At 36.3% G+C, this 18,633-nt stretch overlaps 1 protein-coding gene across 2 annotated transcripts in view; it reads left to right on the top strand.

Annotated features, from left to right (window-relative positions):
* POLR3A (RNA polymerase III subunit A) overlaps positions 1–17,730 on the top strand; it is a 36,761-nt gene extending 19,031 nt beyond the window's left edge. For both annotated transcript variants that reach the window (XM_026116756.2, XM_064513822.1), the window contains 11 exons: positions 343–456; positions 4,995–5,081; positions 5,165–5,247; positions 7,599–7,769; positions 8,409–8,502; positions 8,621–8,713; positions 9,178–9,342; positions 10,031–10,195; positions 10,517–10,648; positions 12,023–12,155; positions 15,983–17,730. In XM_026116756.2, coding sequence (XP_025972541.2) covers positions 343–456; positions 4,995–5,081; positions 5,165–5,247; positions 7,599–7,769; positions 8,409–8,502; positions 8,621–8,713; positions 9,178–9,342; positions 10,031–10,195; positions 10,517–10,648; positions 12,023–12,155; positions 15,983–16,131 — 1,386 coding nt within the window. In that variant the 3' untranslated portion in view covers positions 16,132–17,730. The remainder of the gene's footprint in view (positions 1–342; positions 457–4,994; positions 5,082–5,164; positions 5,248–7,598; positions 7,770–8,408; positions 8,503–8,620; positions 8,714–9,177; positions 9,343–10,030; positions 10,196–10,516; positions 10,649–12,022; positions 12,156–15,982) is intronic.
* The last annotated feature ends 903 nt before the right edge of the window (positions 17,731–18,633 follow it).

Here is an 18,633-nt window from a genome sequence, read left to right on the forward strand (position 1 = left end):
CATATTGTTATGTTTCAATAAGTGTTATTTATTTCTGGTTTTAATTTTTTTTTCCTTGACTAAGATAAAAACTTTTTACTGAAATGACCATTTGGATTTCTCTGTGAGTGTAATAAATTGGTAGAATTAGAATTTTGTGTGTGTATGTGTGTGTGTGTGTCTGTACAACCTTCAGCTTTACTTAAGTATGGAGAAATATATGTGAGTCTTCTCTTCACAATAGTCTGGCATTATTCAGTTAAAAAATATATTGTTAATCAGTTATATGTACCTATATTCTGTATCCTTACAGTGTAGTTTTTGTGTGTATGTTTTACGTGGAGTAATTTTTTTCCCTGTAAGGCTGTATATCCATGCCAAAATGAACCAGCCCTTAGTAAAAATGAATTGGTATTAACATCGGAGTCCATCATGAAGAAGAATGAATTTCTTTGCTGCCGAGACAGTTTTCTGCAGGTAATGTCATTTTCTCATTTCCTTTTCACTTTGTGATTAACCTTCCCTTATAAATTAGGGAAATTAAATAAACTGAAAGTGCTCTTTTAAACATCAGTTTTATCAATCTGGAGGAGCAATGGCTGAATTTGCTACATTAGTAGCAGCAGTAGTAGTTTGTTCAAGAAGATATTTCTGGATACTTTCTGTGTGTAGGTAGGACCAGAAATTCAATATGATAATATGAATTATTCTTCTTGTGGTAGTTGTTTGTGTTCACAACAGTAACTTTTGAAGTAGGAGAAAAATTTAGTGATTTTTGAGCTCTGGTCAGATCTGAGATATCTTACTGGAATTTCTGTCCATTGCAAAATGGTACAACAGTTATGTACATCCTCTGGGATGTCTGAAGAAAAGTAATCGTCATTGACTGTATGTGAGAAACGACTAGGCCACAGCCGCGTACTCCCTTGTTATGTATATGTTTTTTATATTATCTGTCTTCTAAGTAACTGGTTTTAGTCATTTGCTTTTCTTCCTTTAATAAAAATGCCATATATACACTTGCATTTATTTAGTTTGCTTTCCTTTGATACTAACCCAGAAAAGCACTTGAGTAATTATGGGGTAGGGTTTATCTTCTGGGGAGTACTTACGTCTTTTAAGGATGAGTGAATGTTTACATGACTGTGTTTTGCCGTCTTGCAGTTTGAATTGTGAAAGTCCATTTGTTTAGAGGAGCATTAAGTAAGTTGAGTATTTAGGTTAGCAGCCAGCCACACTTACAGGTTAAAAACTGTAGAATTAACCTGCCAGTGGACCTTGATGTCCCTTTTGATTTCAGGCAGTGATGACAAGACCATGAATTCAGTAACCTGCTTCTAAAGAGTTGGTTTGTTTAATAGATCAGTGCTTCAGAGCAGAAGGTGACAAAACCAGTAAGCAGCTCTGTAGGAAATCGATTAGCAATTCAGTTGCTAGAGCAGAGTTGAAAAATCAGGTTTTTTCCATGCTAGAAATATGTTGTAAATCTTAACTTTGTTGCTGGAGAAAAGATGCAATACAATAATACCAAAGCATAGAGGTAAAACTATTCTTTTTGAGGTGTACATCTTTTTAAATTGTATCAATAAACTCTAAATAACTACTGTTTACTTCAAAAACATAGATACAGCTACATCATCTTAACAGTAGTCAGTTGTATTTCTGATTTTTAAGTTTCAGCTATTGTTTCATTTTCTTTTTTCCTTTTCTTTTTTCTTTTCATCCTTGAAGACATTAACTGAGACAGGTTATGAAAAATATAATGAGGTAATTGTAGCATGTGTGTGCACTGTGTGAGCATTAATGTTAGTGCTTTTTAGCTAAAGATGTTTGTATAGTGCTAAAGTAACTGATTAGAATATATAAATACCTGCTTGTTAAATTCTAACCTAGGTGTTCACCACAGCAATTTGCCCGAGTCCGTTTTTAATGGTGAAAACCATGCATATGGTATGCAGAATTAAGTTTCAGCATTTGGTTCCTGGAAGCTTTGTTTTGAAACATGACTTTTCTTCCTTTCTAAAACTTGCCCTTTCAACCTGTAGGGATATTAGCATGTTTTCCTAATGTTTTCTTATCTCTTCTTCCATTTTTCCCTTCCAGAACAGAGATCTTGCTTATTGTTGTTACTTTACCAAGGGGTTACTGTAATGGGCTTATCCACTCTAGTGCAGAGTGTGTCTAAACAGATTTCTAAATAGCCTGTTTCAAGCAGACTAATACTCCTTCTGCCTGTCCTCTGCCCTCACTGGAGGGAAGTCAACTGGTGAAATAAGCAGATTATTGCCTGACAGAGCTTTTAGCAGGGCTGAATGTTTTAGCACAAGCATGTTTGAATGTGTTAAAATGCAGCTGAAGGGATTTTTTTTTTCTTTTTCTCTGCAATTAGGAAGATCTTTGGAAACCTTTAGAATGAAAAAAAAAGAAAAAGAAAAAAACCCCACGTTTCTGGTTTTTTGGAGATAGAATATGGGTTCCGGGGAGTGCGGTGCAAACATGTAAAAGGCTCTGCATGGAGCCAGTCTGTGCTGGCATATGTAGTGTCGAAGTCTGACTGGACTTGAACTGATTCTTCCTTAATCATTTGGGACCATCTGTACCGGTCTGGGTTTCAGTCAGCTTCTTAACTGTGAGCTGGATTCTTAGTGCTTCAGATGCATAAATTCTCCCACAAACTTAAGTGCTGGGAAACACAATGCAAACACCTGAGTGACCAGGCTTTCTACCCTGGACCAAAATAGACTGTTCTTTTGACTTAATGTTGGCCGTGTAGGAGCTGACAAGGTCCATGTTGAGCCTGAGCCTACCAAGTCAGTTCAATGCCTTTTTGTTAAACAGGTTCAGATGGAAGGGCTTAATGGGTCTGGACTACGTGAAAGAAGCTGTTTTCCTGCGCTAGCTCTGGAAGCTGTACAGCTGTGCTCATGGAGGACAGTGTTGCACTCCAGATGATAACTCCATAGAGACAGGCTCAGCAGAGAGCAAGCTACAGTTTGTAATATAAATCAATCCATAGTTTGGATAAGCTTGTAGACTGTCACAGAGAAAAAGTCTACAATAAATAGTTGACTGTAATGTCATCTCCACTCTTACGGTGTTTTTTTCCAAGTCTGTCCTACTGTGGACTTTTTTCATATTACTAATTCTGTAGCCAATATGACAACTTCTTTTGATTTGTGGTTTGTTGTTATTAATATTATTGTTATTCCTGTCCCCGATTTTATGAGGGTAGGTGAAAATATAAACTAACTTAATGTTCAGTGTCCGGGGGAGAGTGGTGAAGTTGCCACATCTCAGTTCTGTCCCTGTCTCCTGCAGGAGGCATCTTTCCAGATGAAATTGCTTTTAAGTATTTCTAGTGGTTTTTTTTCCTCTCAACTGGATGTTCTGAATGATCTTCTGCAAGCCGTGCAATATTCCTTTTTTGTTTTCTCCACAAGTAGTAGAAAGACTAATCCTTCATTTGACACTATTACTCAACCCTTGCCTTAGAAAATAAATAAAATTATTTATTATATTCAAATACCTAAGGGTGAAAAAATCTTCCCAATGACAAAATAGTTGATCTGTAAATTACTGCGAGTTGCTGCAGGGCAAAAGGGGCAGAAATGTATAAATGCAATCTATTGTCATCCGAGTGGGAAACAACTTGAAGCATTCATTCCAGTAGCACACTTCTGTAATCAGTTCTTTCATTAGGATTTTGTTCTAGTCTTCATGGAAAATAATAAGCTGTCTGAAAACAGCTTGAACAGCAGTAAGAATGTCATCATTTTGAGAATCTGAGGATTCTCTTAGGAGGTAATAGAACAGTGTTTAGATAATGATTTATGAATGAAGTTTTGAAAAGGCAGTCACTGAGGTATTTATTCAATTCTGCAAGTAATTTTAAGTGCCCAGCTACTGCAGTGGTTGGGTAGAGGCCAGTACTGAGCAAAGAAGAGGTGTTACTTTATAGTCATCCTTCTGGTTGGCAAGCAGCATGAGTGCAAAGGGTTAAAATGCACTCTAAAAATCAAACTAGTCACTCTTCCACAGAGATGTTCTTAAATCTTTGCTGAAGTAGACAGGAATTATTTGCTTTTGATTTTTCTTTGTTTCGTTTTGTTTTTGATAGCCCATGTTGTGGTAATGACATGCATTGAATCTAGTTTTACAGAAAAATTAATCATAGGCCTCATATTTCATGATCCCTAGAGTACATATCTGTTTCCTAAGCATAATGCCTGAATGATGTTTCATAAAAATATTGAATGTTTTTCTGAAAGTACTATTTTAATTTGCATTTCAGTAAAGGTTGTTAGAACTATTTTGGGGTAAACCTGATAAGAGAGTGGCTGGTTTATATATTAGCACATGGTAACTGTGCTATTTACAAGACTTCCCCACAGCATAAAAAGGTTGCTATTTGTACTATGCTAGGTAGAGGCTGTGACATGTACATATCAATTTTAAGCAATCTTTTTGTTTTTCTGTTTTTTGTTTTTTGCAAATTAACTATGTCTTGAATCTCTGAAACCTATCTAACAGGTGTCCTTTATATACTTTTTCTATTGACACAGTCTTTCACTTTAATTTATTTTGAATACTGAGGAATGAGTGAGAAAGCATTTGGGTTGATATGCTCAAAGAATAAGTATTTTTGAGATTTTTTTCTTTTTTTTTCATAAGATTTTTGAGGTGGGATAGTCAGAAGTGTGTCAGTGGTGATTAGGAAAAAATGATCAACCAAAGTCAAATCTCTGAGTTTTCAGTGTGTGCTCAGGAAGGATACTTTTAGGCAGAGTAGACCATATTTTTGAAGTAATGATACTAATTTGTGGTTACACAGGATTGAATTTGGTTTACTAAATTCTAGTCTGTGTGTCTAAGTTTTGATGTCTCTCTCTTCATATTACGTATTATTAATTTATTGTTGTAAGCATTTCTTTTGGATCTGTAAGCAAGTAACTTACTGTTGAACATTTCAGTACAAAAAACATGTCTTTGCTAACCCTTGTTTTATTTAATTTCAGGAAATTAAAAAATTCATCAAAGGTGTTTCTGAAAAGATAAAAAAAACTAGGGACAAGTATGGCATTAATGACAATGGCACAACTGAGGTAACTAGTTTCTTTGGGGTAATTATGCAGTTACTGTAGATCATCTTCATAAGCTATCACTTCCAACTGTTCTCTCTTTTCAGCCACGAGTTTTGTATCAGTTGGATAGGATTACTCCAACACAACTAGAGAAGTTCCTAGAGACTTGTAGGGACAAATATATGAGGTAAGTGTTTGGCCTGTTGCTTTCTCTCCCTCTCTCTCTTTTCTTTTTTTTTCTTTTTAAAACCAATTTAGTATTTGCGACTTTGTTTGCAATCTAGCAGTAACTTAAAGCAGAGTATTTTACTATTTTTTCTACATGAATATTGGTTCCATTGTGGTTACAATAGAAATAAAGAATAAAAAGCAATTGGCCCTTTTACAAAAGATGTAAACATTGCAAGACAAAGGCAGAAGAAGGGAAAACAAAAAAGCCTCCCCGTCTGCAGGTGGGGATGTTAAGACACAGAGTTTAGTGCTGTGTGAGAGTTCTAAGGGTTTGACAGAGCTGGGATTTTCACCTTTCTGTCTTAAGTCCTAATCAGATACTTACATTAGAAGACTCTTGTTACTAATTGGATTGATTTCCTTTTATATTGTAGGACAAAAAGTTTTGTATTTCTTAAATCCTTCTTGCAGGAGACCTGAGCATGAAAAGTTATCTACTTGTGCTGAGGCACTTTTCTTCTGATGTACTAGTAGTCATATCTGTGAGCAGTTTTCTTCTGTAGCTACAACTTATTTGGTTGAATCCACAGAAGGCATTTGGACAGTGGATTCAGGTGGAAACCAAATGTGCTAGAATTCAAAATGAATGAGGATATTGTTTAAACACTGACATTTGTAATTGTACACATAGACATGTTACTTTCCTTTCCTCCCCTCCTTGCAGCACATTGTTCCCACATCCAAAGAGTCCATGTGGAATAATGCTTGAACTGGATCAGTTTTGAGTCCTTAACAACCTTGATGGTTCATCTTGATCTACACAATCTATCAAGAGTTATGTCATGCTTTGCACTAATGTGTTCTTGAGTCTGTTACCGACTTCTGTGGTTTTTTTGTCTGTTTTTCCTGGTCTGTAACAAGACAGCATTAGTATGAGTGGTTTCATCTTTACATTATCCGTTGAGAGTTGTTTCATTTACTTAGAGAAGGTCGTGATTCTCCTGGGATTTGTTCATTGGCAGACAGCTGCTGGTGACAGCCCTTTTGTGGCCTCACACTCACCTACATCAATTATTTGCTAGTATGGTTTCCTTTTCTACAAACTTAATGTATATATTAAATTCCTTACGTACCTACTTTAAAGTGATTATCAGATTTCGCTTTCAGGTAGTAGGATTGCTAGCTTATGTTTCTCTTAAGTGTTCTTAAACGTGGACTGTCTATTTTATAGCTGTGTGTTGTTTTAGCATATTGTATTATGCTGATGTGTGGTGACTGATGCTGGTCTGACAGCTGAAACGTGGTACCTTTGGAAAGGATATTATTGCTGTGATGCATGCTTTTGTTTTGTAGACTGCTGTTATTTCACCAGGAACAGAGGTCTCTGGCATTGCAGCAATTTTGGGGTAGATACAGCATGAATGATTGACAAGAGATCTCCAAATAATAGTGAAAACAATAATCTCCAATAATTTTGTTTTGCAGCCACTCAATTAATTTCATCAGCTGTTAGAAGCTAAACACTATTAGATAGCATTTTTACTTGGTAAGAGTTCATCAAGGAAAATGCAAGATGCTGCTACAGGTTAGGTTGATTTAGGAAGTGGTATTGTCCTGTGAGTTCTGGAAGTTGTGTTTGCTCTAGAAAAGATGATCATTTTGCACTCTTTGCACGTTTAAGAATGTTAACTCCAGGATCTGAACAGAATTTTAGGGGAGGATGTACATTTCCCCTCAGAGTCTCATTTTGAGATTGCATAGTGCAATGGTCTTCATTTTCTGTACTGTAAAGACAGTGAGTTCTCAAAGCCTGTAAGTTTTAGAAAGGGTCCAACATAGAAATGGTCCCATTACATGCAAAGTTGGAGGGAAAGTAGGTCATCAGTATAGGCTTTTGAATAAGCTGAAAACAATAAAGCATTAATATCTGGATTTTGGTCTCATTAAAAAAGTTATCTACACAATAATTTCTTAAAGAAGACTTAATAAAAATCTTTCCTTCTTAATTTTTTAACTGAGAGTTGTGAAAACATTAGAGTATGCAGTTACCTGAATGGGAAATTTTGGATCTCCTGCTTGATGTTTAGGAAGAGGGAAAAGCATTTTATGTTTTCTGTTATGGGTGTTGTACCAGGGCTGTTGAATGTCTGTGTGACAGGGCATCCTTCACCTTGCATGAGATCAGTGTCTGTGTATCAGTGACCTTTTAACCTGTTGATTCTCTGCTGTTTGCTTAGTTTAAAAAAAAAAAAAAATTAACAAACTCTTATCTCCACCAGAAAAGTTTTTGTCTTTACTTGTTTAGGATTTATGCCTTATTGAGTTTCATGTCTCTTCGTGTATTTTTTACGAGGATTTCCTTTTCAGGGCACAGATGGAACCTGGGTCTGCAGTAGGAGCTCTTTGTGCACAAAGTATTGGTGAGCCTGGCACACAAATGACTCTGAAGACTTTTCATTTTGCTGGTGTCGCTTCAATGAACATTACTCTGGGTGTGCCAAGAATCAAAGAAATTATTAATGCTTCGAAGGCAATTAGGTACTAATACTGATATTTTTTTCTTTGCTTAAGTGAAACCTGATTGATAAATTTGCAATATGTGATAGTATTTGTCCAATACCAGTAATATGCTAGAAGCAGCACTTGAATCCATTAAATACCCGAACAAGAAAAATCTATTGTCTGTCCAACCAAGTGATGAGTTAGGGCTAGAAAACAGACAAGCTTTTTTGTTTGTTTGTTTGTTTTTTGTTTTTTTTTTTTTTGAAAATCAAATGAGGTAAACCAATTACTGACTGAAACTTAATATTCTGTTCTGAAACTTAATGTTCTGTTAGGCATCTCTCATATATTGTGTCTAGTGATAGTTGAAACATGCCTATCCCTGGATATCCTTGAAGCCATATTTAAGTAATACTAGAGTAATGTAAGTCACCAAAATTATCAGTTGATGTATTTTTATAATCTCTTCTGTGCTGGGTTATTTTTACCAGCCTGAAGTACCTGAAGAATAATTTTCTTAAATGTACGTGAGGAAGCCACATGTCTTCCTATCTTAGTTAATACTACCCTAGATAATGTGATAGATTTCATAAGCCTGGCTGTAATGCAAATTGCTATCTGTAGTCTAGTCTAGCAGTTCCATAACTGCTTTTTATGTGTGTTTATTCTCTGTAGCACACCTATTATAACAGCACAGTTGGACAAAGATGATGATCCTGATTTTGCCCGTCTGGTTAAAGGAAGAATTGAGAAAACTTTATTAGGAGAGGTAGGAAAAATTGTATTATTGGTAATGCCTTATATGCCTTAATTTGCATTTTAGCCTATTGCTCTAGGACATTTTAGCCATTCTCTCAGGCTGACTATTTCATCCTTATCTCTTAAAGATTTCAGAATATATCGAAGAAGTGTTTCTTCCTGATGATTGTTTCATTCTGGTCAAGCTCTCTTTGGAACGCATTAGACTACTGAGATTAGAGGTGAGTTGTTCAGTTTGTTTTCATAATGTGCTTTGGGAAAATTACAAAGGGTCTCTTGATCCTTTTTCAGAAACAGAAATCAGAGTAATGGAACTGAAAAATAGAAAGCAAATGAAGCATATCCTCTGGCTACATCGCACCTAGAATTTTTTTTTTCTCCCTTCCTCTTCTAAAGTGGATAGTTTTTGCTCTGTTTGGAAATGAGAACATAAATTTATTTCTTGGTGTCTTGTTAAATGCAAGGAGGATTCTATCTCTGTCTTTCGGTTAGGAACATACAGGTCTGTGTGTACCCTCAACACAAGACAGTGTTTCACGCAACTCGTAATCATCTGCAAATTTTTGTTTATTTTTCTACATTCCACTTTTTGATACCCTTTTGAGAGTCTGATTGCTACATGTTTTTGAGCAGATTTAAATATTTTTAGAGAGGTATTCTAATGTTTGACTGATTTTTGCCACAGGTGAACGCAGAGACTGTGCGCTACTCTATTTGCATATCTAAACTCAGAGTGAAACCTGGGGATGTTGCTGTCCATGGAGAGGCAGTTGTATGTGTGACCCCTCGTGAAAATAGCAAGAGTTCAATGTATTATGTATTGCAGTCCCTTAAGGAAGAACTGCCAAAGGTAAAAGCAAAGGCTTTGTCTCATGTTTTTGAGGAGATAATCAATAATAATAACTTGGGGCTCTATGGTGGGAAGATGGAGTATTTCTTGTCAGTATTTACAATGGAGATAGTCTGAGTCCAGAACTCTGTGATTTGATCGCCACTGCTTTGCAGCTCAAACCAAGCCCCCATTACTAATCTTCATAAATAAAATTGAAGCCTTGGTATTTTCCTTACAGCATTCACTAAATCATTCCAAACACAGAAGTTCTTGTAAAAGTATGAAATAGTTGCACCTTCTTCCAGTTGCATCTAGAGCTGGATCACATGACCCTATCTGGCCTATTTTGTGCTGCGTGTGAGAAGGCTGTCTACTTTGGATTTTAAAAATGCCAGTCAGTGAACTGTATTATTGACAAGGTGCCCTTTCAGTTGTGTGGACCCATCATTCAGATATCCAGGTCTGAATTTGAGGATATTTGATGTAAAATGCAGGTAGTGAATAAGGCTAATGGTGTAAAGTGAATGTCACATGTGCAGTAGTGTATTTAAGAGTGTAATGTCTAGTTTTGTATGTATTTTAATTCATCATCTGTTCCAGAGACTGGAGGATCTAGGTACGTTTGAATGCCGATAGGGTTTAATTTATCTTTTATATACTGCATCACTGTACAAATTAAAGTGACTCAGGCTTTTGTTTTCTGAAGGTTGTAGTGCAAGGTATACCAGAGGTTTCTCGAGCTGTCATTCATATTGATGAGCAAAGTGGTAAGGAAAAATACAAACTTCTAGTTGAAGGTGATAACCTGCGAGCTGTTATGGCTACTCATGGAGTGAAGGGAACAAAGACGTCCTCTAACAACACTTATGAGGTAATGTTCAAATGGGTGCTGTAGTTTTTTTCTTCATAATGTCTTTATTACAAGTGCTTGTTTGTGTTCAGATGCTGCAATTTATAGCTAATCAAGCCTGATTTCACTAATAGTTGTCAGAATGTATTAAGGTGAGAATAATTCCAGTGGTAGCAATGTTCGCTTCTAAGAAGCCTTTTCTAAAAATATTTTTAAAATGGAGAAATACAAAATGGTAGCAACAGAAACTGCATTCTGCTGCTGTCAGATAATATTCACTCTAGAAGCATACTTGCTCCAAGCATTTGGTTTGTCATTAATCCAACAAAATCTTTCTTCTAGGTAGAGAAGACATTAGGAATTGAAGCTGCTCGGACCACCATTATCAATGAGATTCAGTATACAATGGTGAACCATGGTATGAGCATTGATAGGAGACATGTTATGCTGCTGTCTGATCTAATGACCTACAAGGTTTGTTCTGTGCTTTTTCTCAATGCTGCATTGGTCTGTTTATTCAAATTAATCTTACCATGTTTGGGAAGAGTAGGGGTCAGCTAGGAAGATGGAAATCAGTTACAGGTTGAAAGAACTGTATGTTGTACTATCTTAATACTATTGTTTATATATCAAACAAAATGGTTAATTAATCTAGTTCTTGAAAAAATAGGTCTATTTTGATTGAGAAAAGCTGATCTAGGGAGTAGGGCATCGTAATTTCACCTTGGAAACCTGAAGCCTAAAAATTGTGGAATGAAAATCAACTGTGTGGGTAACCACGCATGCAGTTTAAGGCTTGTGATGCAGAAAACTGCATGGGGTGTGGTTCACAGCAGCTGCACTGTGTACAAGAGTCAAAGGATACAGGCTTTACAAATAGGATCAGATTACATGTAGAGTATGAACAGTCTTCCAGGGCTTGTTAATACAAGATCGTATCTGCTCTTGATCGATGTTTATCGTTACCATCCAATATGTTTTAGACATATTTGAATAAATAATTTAAATATATTTGCCCTAGTGAAGTTAATTTTTCCACTCCTGCCTGCCAGCATGTAAGGGTTTAATTTGGATAAAATGGACTAAGGAGTTCTGGCTTCTCCCAAAACTGTAGGGCTTTGTACTGAGCTACAGCAGTCCCTGGGGCTGGCTGTGCTGAGCTGCCGCACAATGGTGGAAAAGGGCAGCAGAGTGCAGTGTTTTATTCTTGTTGGGTTCCTAGTGTGCTTTCTTTTGTTTGTATTTCTGACTTGTGCCTCAAAACTGCACAGAGCCTGTTTATAATCAGGATGTTTGGTTGAGACAGAGGCAAAAATACACCATGTTAGTTGAAAAGTGAAGTATTTTTTCTGGAGTGTGAAGAAAAAGATTTACCTTTTTCTCTAATCTGAAGTCAGCTTTATCAGGACAAAAGCAGTAGCTTCAGCAAAGTGCTTCTATAGCACTGCTCTGAGATGTCACAAAAGTTTGCAGCTCAGCAACTGGTTTATGATTGTGTGTTTTTCTCTCATGTCCATGTGTCTTTCATTTGTTCCAATATTTGTGTTTCAAAAAAAATCCCTTAACAGTTTATAGCAGGTTCTATAGTTTACAAATAATTGCTTCTGTTTTATTTAAATGTTGATAACTATCAAAATATTAACCTTCAGGATGTTTAATTGTGAAGCAGTCTATTAGGAAGTATACTATATTGTAGATAGTAACTTTTTACTTACTACTCTTTTTTTCATGTTTTGGTTAGAATAAACACTACATTTCTGTGCCCACTTAATTTGTTTCTTTAGCAAGTGAAACTGCCCTCCAGCCACTATTCTGACAGTCTTTCTCTGGGTTTCTCCATCAATCAAGGGTGAAGTGCTGGGCATTACTAGATTTGGACTGGCAAAAATGAAGGAAAGCGTGTTGATGCTGGCTTCTTTTGAAAAGACTGCAGATCATCTCTTTGATGCTGCCTACTTTGGACAGAAGGATTCTGTTTGTGGTAGGTATTGCAAATTCTGTTGCAGTTCGGCTGTAAAACTCTTCAAAGCCCTTTGCTAAGCTTTCCGTTCAACACATTTTTGTATGTCAAAAATACAAGGATGGAGGCTGATCCATACTACTTGATCCTGGAAGTTTGATAGATGTTTCTCTAAGGATTGCCTTCCGCTGTCAATCCGAGATCCTGAAGTCAGGTGGATGTGTGTCTTACATTTCTTAAGGTAGACTTTGACCAATTAGTATTTTCTTCCTCTCACCCCTTAATTAAGTGAAATGCCAGGAAATTTGTCCCATATGTGAATTATGTGTTGAAATTGGTGGTTCTTTTTTTGCACTGCAAAGGTTTGTTTATCTTCAACACCTAGAGCTCTTTAGGTAAGCTAGTACCTCATTCAGTGTTTAGGTTTCCTTTTCTTTCCTACTAAGTAGGAAGACATTTACTTTTTAGGCAGTGTAGGTGAATATGATAATTTGCATAATGATCGCTTACATGAGTTAGTCAACTGTAACTGGAAAATACAGAAAGGCAAAAGCCTTGACCTCTTCAGTTGAGTTCTGAACCAAACAGGTAATTTTTTCTTTTTTTTAATTAGAAGCCCTATTTATCAGGGGCTGTTCATTAGCAGAACAGAGAAGGTAGTCTTCTGAATTTCTTTTGAAATGTATTTGTTTTTAAGTGTTACCGATTACTTTATTAACATCCACTGAATCTTCTTCTCACTGAATTCACGAAAGAATCTGATTGGAATTTAAAATACATATATATTACATACATGAGCACACACATGCACGTGTGCAGACAAACTGAACATCATCACTTGTGTCTTAGTTGTTTGAATAGTTGAGTTTTGTCATTCCGTTTCTCTTGATTTTGAATTTCTGCCATGTATTCTGATATTTGGAATTAAAATTCCTTTTCTCTCTTTTTCTCTGCTTTCCCCCATTCTTCCCAGATTTAATTCTCCTTTATGTTACATATCTGTTGGAATGACTTGTTGACAAGTCTGCAGTAGATTAAACTGAGAAAGGGAGAGGCAGGGAGGTTTCACTTTCTTCAGCATATGTTTATGTGAGACCTACCGTCCCAGAGGTGTAATTGCTAATTTGGAGTTTCTGGGTCCTACTGAAGTATAAAAATACTAACATAGTATGTTAAAATTTACTAGTTTGTGTGTTTTTCTAGATGATCTTAAAAATGCTGTCAAATTTACTGAATGTTCTGTGGACAGAATATTTTTTGAATAGCTGGAATCTATTAGAAACCTTTGTATTACTAGTCTGTATTTTAAGAACTCTTCCACTTTCTGGCTGTCCAGTCTTCCATGTGAGTGGGATTTTATTAATCTTTGTTTTTATTATTCTGCCTGTGGTTAAAGCAAAGATCTTATAGCAGACCGATTCCATCCTGAACAGTAAGGAAAAGAAAATGTTTTCTCAAAGTCCCCTCCGAGTTAGTAAAATCTTGTTTTGAATAATGTGAAAACCAAAGATCTTTTCATGTTGCACTCTATATTAATGTTTTAGTTCAAATGAGGGAATGGAATGGACAAAACAGAAAATTGTTGTCTATCTTCCAAAACTGAAGAGATATTGGCCTACTTGTAAGAAAAACTGTGCAGCTGCTTGACCTGGTCATCCCTGGTTATCTCTTTGAATTGCCACGAAAAGAGACTCTGTTACTTGCTCACATTTTTGCATCTCCAGAGCAGGAAAAACTTATAAACATTGCCAAGAAAAATGAGCGTGTGCCCAAAATCAACTATAGGTGCTGAATTGAATGGCATCGCAAATGAGTGCTTCTTCAGATTGTGTGGATGTAGTTTTAGGCAATGTGGCCTTTGAATCCCTTTCATCTTGTAAGATGTCTTTTTTTCCCCTGAGAAAACAGGGAACATCCGAATCCTCCTGTACCAACATAAGGACAGACTTTTTTCTTCTGAGAATTGCTGCTGCCACCTCCCCGTGGGCAGAGTGGGTTGAAACTAGGGCATAGGAATACATCCAGTTCCAGCCACCTTCACTGTAGAAGCAGCATCAGTAGGTTCAGCAGAACATATTGTCTGTGAGAGATGCAGCCTATTTACCTTTCTGTCCCCTTCCCAAAGAACAGTCAACAGTATTCTCATTTCTGAGTGTGAAGTGGGAACTGAGAGCTATAGATCATTGCTGTGACCTTCATTTGTGAGGTGTCCCAGGAGGGAGATGTCAGAAATACACGCTGTTTGCAGTAAGAACAGCAAGACTGGCTGCATCTCTAGCTTCCAGCTTAAGCTGGCAGCAGCAGTTCATAGCTGTCAGCCAGCTGCTTAGATCTGCAATAGGTTCTGACTGCTAGTGCTACGGGAAATCACATTGAGGAAGTCTGGTGATGATCATTAGAGCACAGTGTGCTTCCCTGGCAGTTGGTCTGCCCTCAGCTGCACTGCCACCACCCATCTGAAACGATTGCCATTGGCTCCTAGCATACATTAATGTGAGCAGATACATCAGATGTTCTGATTGTTACAGCAGCGTGCTCTGTCCACACGTTTCCTGCTCTACATGAGCAGTGCCATGTGCTGCAAGCAGTTACTTTGTCCAAGAGGCAAAAAGAGAGGTGGTAAGGAAGGGCTTGTCGTCGTATGCATCTATTTCCTGAGGTGGAAAGAGAAACAGAAGTATTGCTAGGAGAGAAGGATTCCCAAAATCCAAACGCACTTTCCACAGGTTCAGAGATTGGCTCAGCTTGAAAGGTCATTGTGCAGAACCAGGAAAGTTTTATTTCATTAGGTGTTAGAAAGGTGTTTATAATTTGCTTTATTCATTGTAATCTGGATGCTATAGCGGCTGTACAAAGTAGTGGGCATAAATATACAGTAGGTAACTTGTAATAATTCATATTATGCTCAATGTTTTTAAGGGCTTAATGTAGGAAAATATTCAGTGGAAATGCAGCAATAGTCTAAGAAAAAAAGTATTGCATCGTCTTATAAATTTCTTAAAAATTGAAATTATGAAACTGCCAAATTTTTCAGAAAACTTATTTTCATCTTAGGATGTGCATTCAAATGTACAATTATTTATTGCTTATAGATTTAAACATTTTATTAAATGTTTATGTAAAGGACAGTGTGCTCATACTCCTGAGAATATGCAAAAGTATCATTTGAATCATAACAGCATGCAGAAACAAAAACACTGTCCTCTTAATTTGTAGACATGTTTTATAAGAACATAAATTCTCTAGAAAAGTAGTATAGATAAGTATATCTGGAATATAACTGTATGTCAGCACATCAGTGCAAAAATACTATAGCTATCAAAAATAATTGGCACAGACTAAATCTGTATATTAATACATTCAAAACAAGCATTTTTTGAATAATGAAAATTAAAAAAAAAAAATCCCAAATCGGTAAAACTCAAGCAGTAAGTACTCCTTCCTCACTACTAAATTGCAGGAGTTTCAAGGGAGCTTGGCTGGATTTGGCTGAAGTCTTTGCATTGAGTCAGAGAAGGAACATAAATTAACTTTGCCTGGCAACTTCTGCAGTTGATAATAGGTACAGTGTATCGTCTCCAAAAGCAAACATTCTGATGTTCTTTCATTGTCAGAAAAGGTGCTTAGGTTAGGTTGTTTTTTTCCTAATTGTCCATAATCTAAATAACACTGATCATGTGACATAGTGATCTAACATTCTGATGACCATAACATCATGATGACATTGGTCTTTACATGTGAGGTTCAAGGATATTTGATAGGTCAATGTATACAGTATGGCAGATGAAAAGATAGTTTTGAAAATTTTTAGTCTTCAGATGTTTCAACCTTTTCTTTTCTTTTCCTAGGTGTTTCTGAGTGCATCATCATGGGAATTCCGATGAATATTGGCACGGGACTTTTTAAACTGTTGCACAAAGCGGACAAAGAATCAGCCCCTCCTAAGAGGCCTCTGATATTTGATAATAATGAGTTTCATATTCCCATTGTTACATAGCAATTGGGCAAAATACAAAGAGCAAAGCAAGGAACAGCAAGAAAACATATAATTTAAATTAGGGAATGTATATTATCAGTTCTGTGTGTCTCGAAATAACTGAATTGGTAAATGAAATACTGTCAAAAGACTCGCCTAATTGTTTACCACCTGTTGTTTGTACAGACAGAAAGGAGAGGTTTCTCTGCACCAGAGAGTAGAAAGTAATTTAAAGTAGATCTCAGCTGATAAAAATTTTCTTTTTATGTGCTAGAATTTTCCATGCTACAAACAACAACATTAGCAATATGCCTTGAGAAGAGCTGAAACTTAGTCTTATGTAAATTACTTCCCAGGCTAGTTGATGCTAGTTTTTACAGGAACTGGGTTTGTTTCCTCACTATCACAAGTAAAGCTTTCAAATTGATGTGTGCTTTTCACTGATTTGTGAAGAAAATACAGTATCGATGTTGCAACATCAGAGGTGTGTTTTTTGTTTTTTGTTTTTAGAAGTGAGAGGTGTTTAGCTTATGTTGGCACTATGGGAAGTGTCAGTAAAACTAGCTGATCGCTAAATAAGACTGTTAAAGTAGGAGGATGTTAAGAGGTTCTTACAATCATATATGTGAAGAAAGAAAACCTAAGCCATTTACCTTGTTAAGGAACCTTGCATGAGCCAGAAAAGTAAGTAAATTCAAGATAATACATGTTCTCTTTAGTCAAAATATATCCACAGTTTTGAATGTGCTAATTGCAGTGGGCCAAGTGCCAAATTAAGAATAGGTGATGTGTAAGGTTTTCTTGGTATTCTTTCTGACTGGAAAAATCCCCTTTTAAGTCCACTTTTCCATAAAGATTGGTATCTGGGTTATTGAACCCAATGAAAAATAATGGTGCTTCAGAAGTATTCTTGTGGCAGAGCTTAAAGGAAAGACTAAACTGCATGTTAGAACATGGTGTTTTAGGAAAGAAAGTGCTGCACTTGGAAATGTGTGCTCTGTGTGGGTGGATGTCAAGTGTCAAAGCTACTGTTGCCATGCTTTGTGGTTCTGAAGGCAGTGAAAGTTTCCTGTAGGTAAATAGTACTGCAAAAAAAACATAGTAAATTTACAAATTTTGGGGAAAATAACTCTAAAACTTGCTGATTATTTCATGGGGCTTGTGCTATCTAAATTTTGGAGATTGAGGAGAATTTTCCGGTATTGGTATCATGGGACTTGTATACTTTGTGAAGTTTTAATATTGGATACAGATGAAGGTGAAGTTGAACAGTAGACATTTCTGATAAAAACATCTATTTCTGTAACTTATAAGTAGCCATAAAATTCTTGCAGTATGATAGCTTGATTTATTTTGAGATCTTTGTGTTATTAACTCAGTATTAGATATGCTGTCTATTCAGATTTGATGAAAATACCTGCAAAAGAATTCTGTGAGCTTGTAGAGAGTGCATTTGGAAACAGCATTTCGGCAGGAGCTGCAGAAGTCAATCTGTAGCTCCTAAGAATGAGAAAGGGACTTTAGAAAACTAGAACTGAATATCTGATTCATCCATACTGCGTTAAACTTGGAGTGCAGTTAAATATATCTGAAACGTTTGCTCTTTGCTTGTCTGTTTTTTATTAGTTTTTCCCTTATCCCACAGTATTATCCAGTACATGTTTTTTTCCCCCAGGATTCTACTATGGGGAGCAGTCACAGGAAGCTGCAGACTTTAAAGCTGTCACTAAGTTCTGAGAAGACCTGTGTTTAAGAACATTACAAAAATAAATAGTTTCTCATATTATAGTAGTTGTTACATTCGTGGAATCTGTAACGTACATAATGTACAGCAGTCTTAGTTTTGGGAAAGTTTCATAAGTGAGCAGGCTTCTATTTTAATAGGTTTTTTTTTTTAATATGTCAAGTGGAAGTAGGAAGGAAACTGTTTTCATGCATGGACATGAAATCATCTGATTAAATATTTTAATCTGTAGCCCATTAGAACAGTTTTCAGACAATATATATTTTAAAGTATTTAAATATAGTACTTTAAATTTACTTCGGTGCCATGGAGGGAAAGTATCTTGGTTCTTGTCATCAGTATTTCGATATTCAGTGTGTTCATAACATGGGTCAAGGTTGGAGAGAAGAAAAATAGAGACAGCCAAAGTTGTACTCACATGAAATGAAGACAAGCTGCTGAATAATCTGGCATTTGAAAATGAGTCAGTGTGTGCTGTGGCTTGTCTTCAGGTAGCAACCAAAAGAAGAGTGTAAGGATGCATTAAGAAAATGTAAATCCTTTGTTCTAAGTCTAAGGTGCCACTGTTCTTCCGTTCCTCTCTTTCGTTTTTGTTTTTTCTTTTTTCTTTTAATTCATCCTCCATGCAGAAAAGACCTGATGTGAAATTCAACATAGCTATTCTCAAATTATTTTATATTTTGGATTGAGTACTAATATATACTTCTGCCGAGATTTTGTTCGGTTAAAAATTGGGAGTGTAACGTATTTAATATCTGCTCTACAAGCTGCAAGTATTT

This window comes from Dromaius novaehollandiae, chromosome 6 (assembly GCF_036370855.1).
Source record: "Dromaius novaehollandiae isolate bDroNov1 chromosome 6, bDroNov1.hap1, whole genome shotgun sequence".
NCBI classification, from domain to species: Eukaryota; Metazoa; Chordata; class Aves; order Casuariiformes; family Dromaiidae; genus Dromaius; species Dromaius novaehollandiae.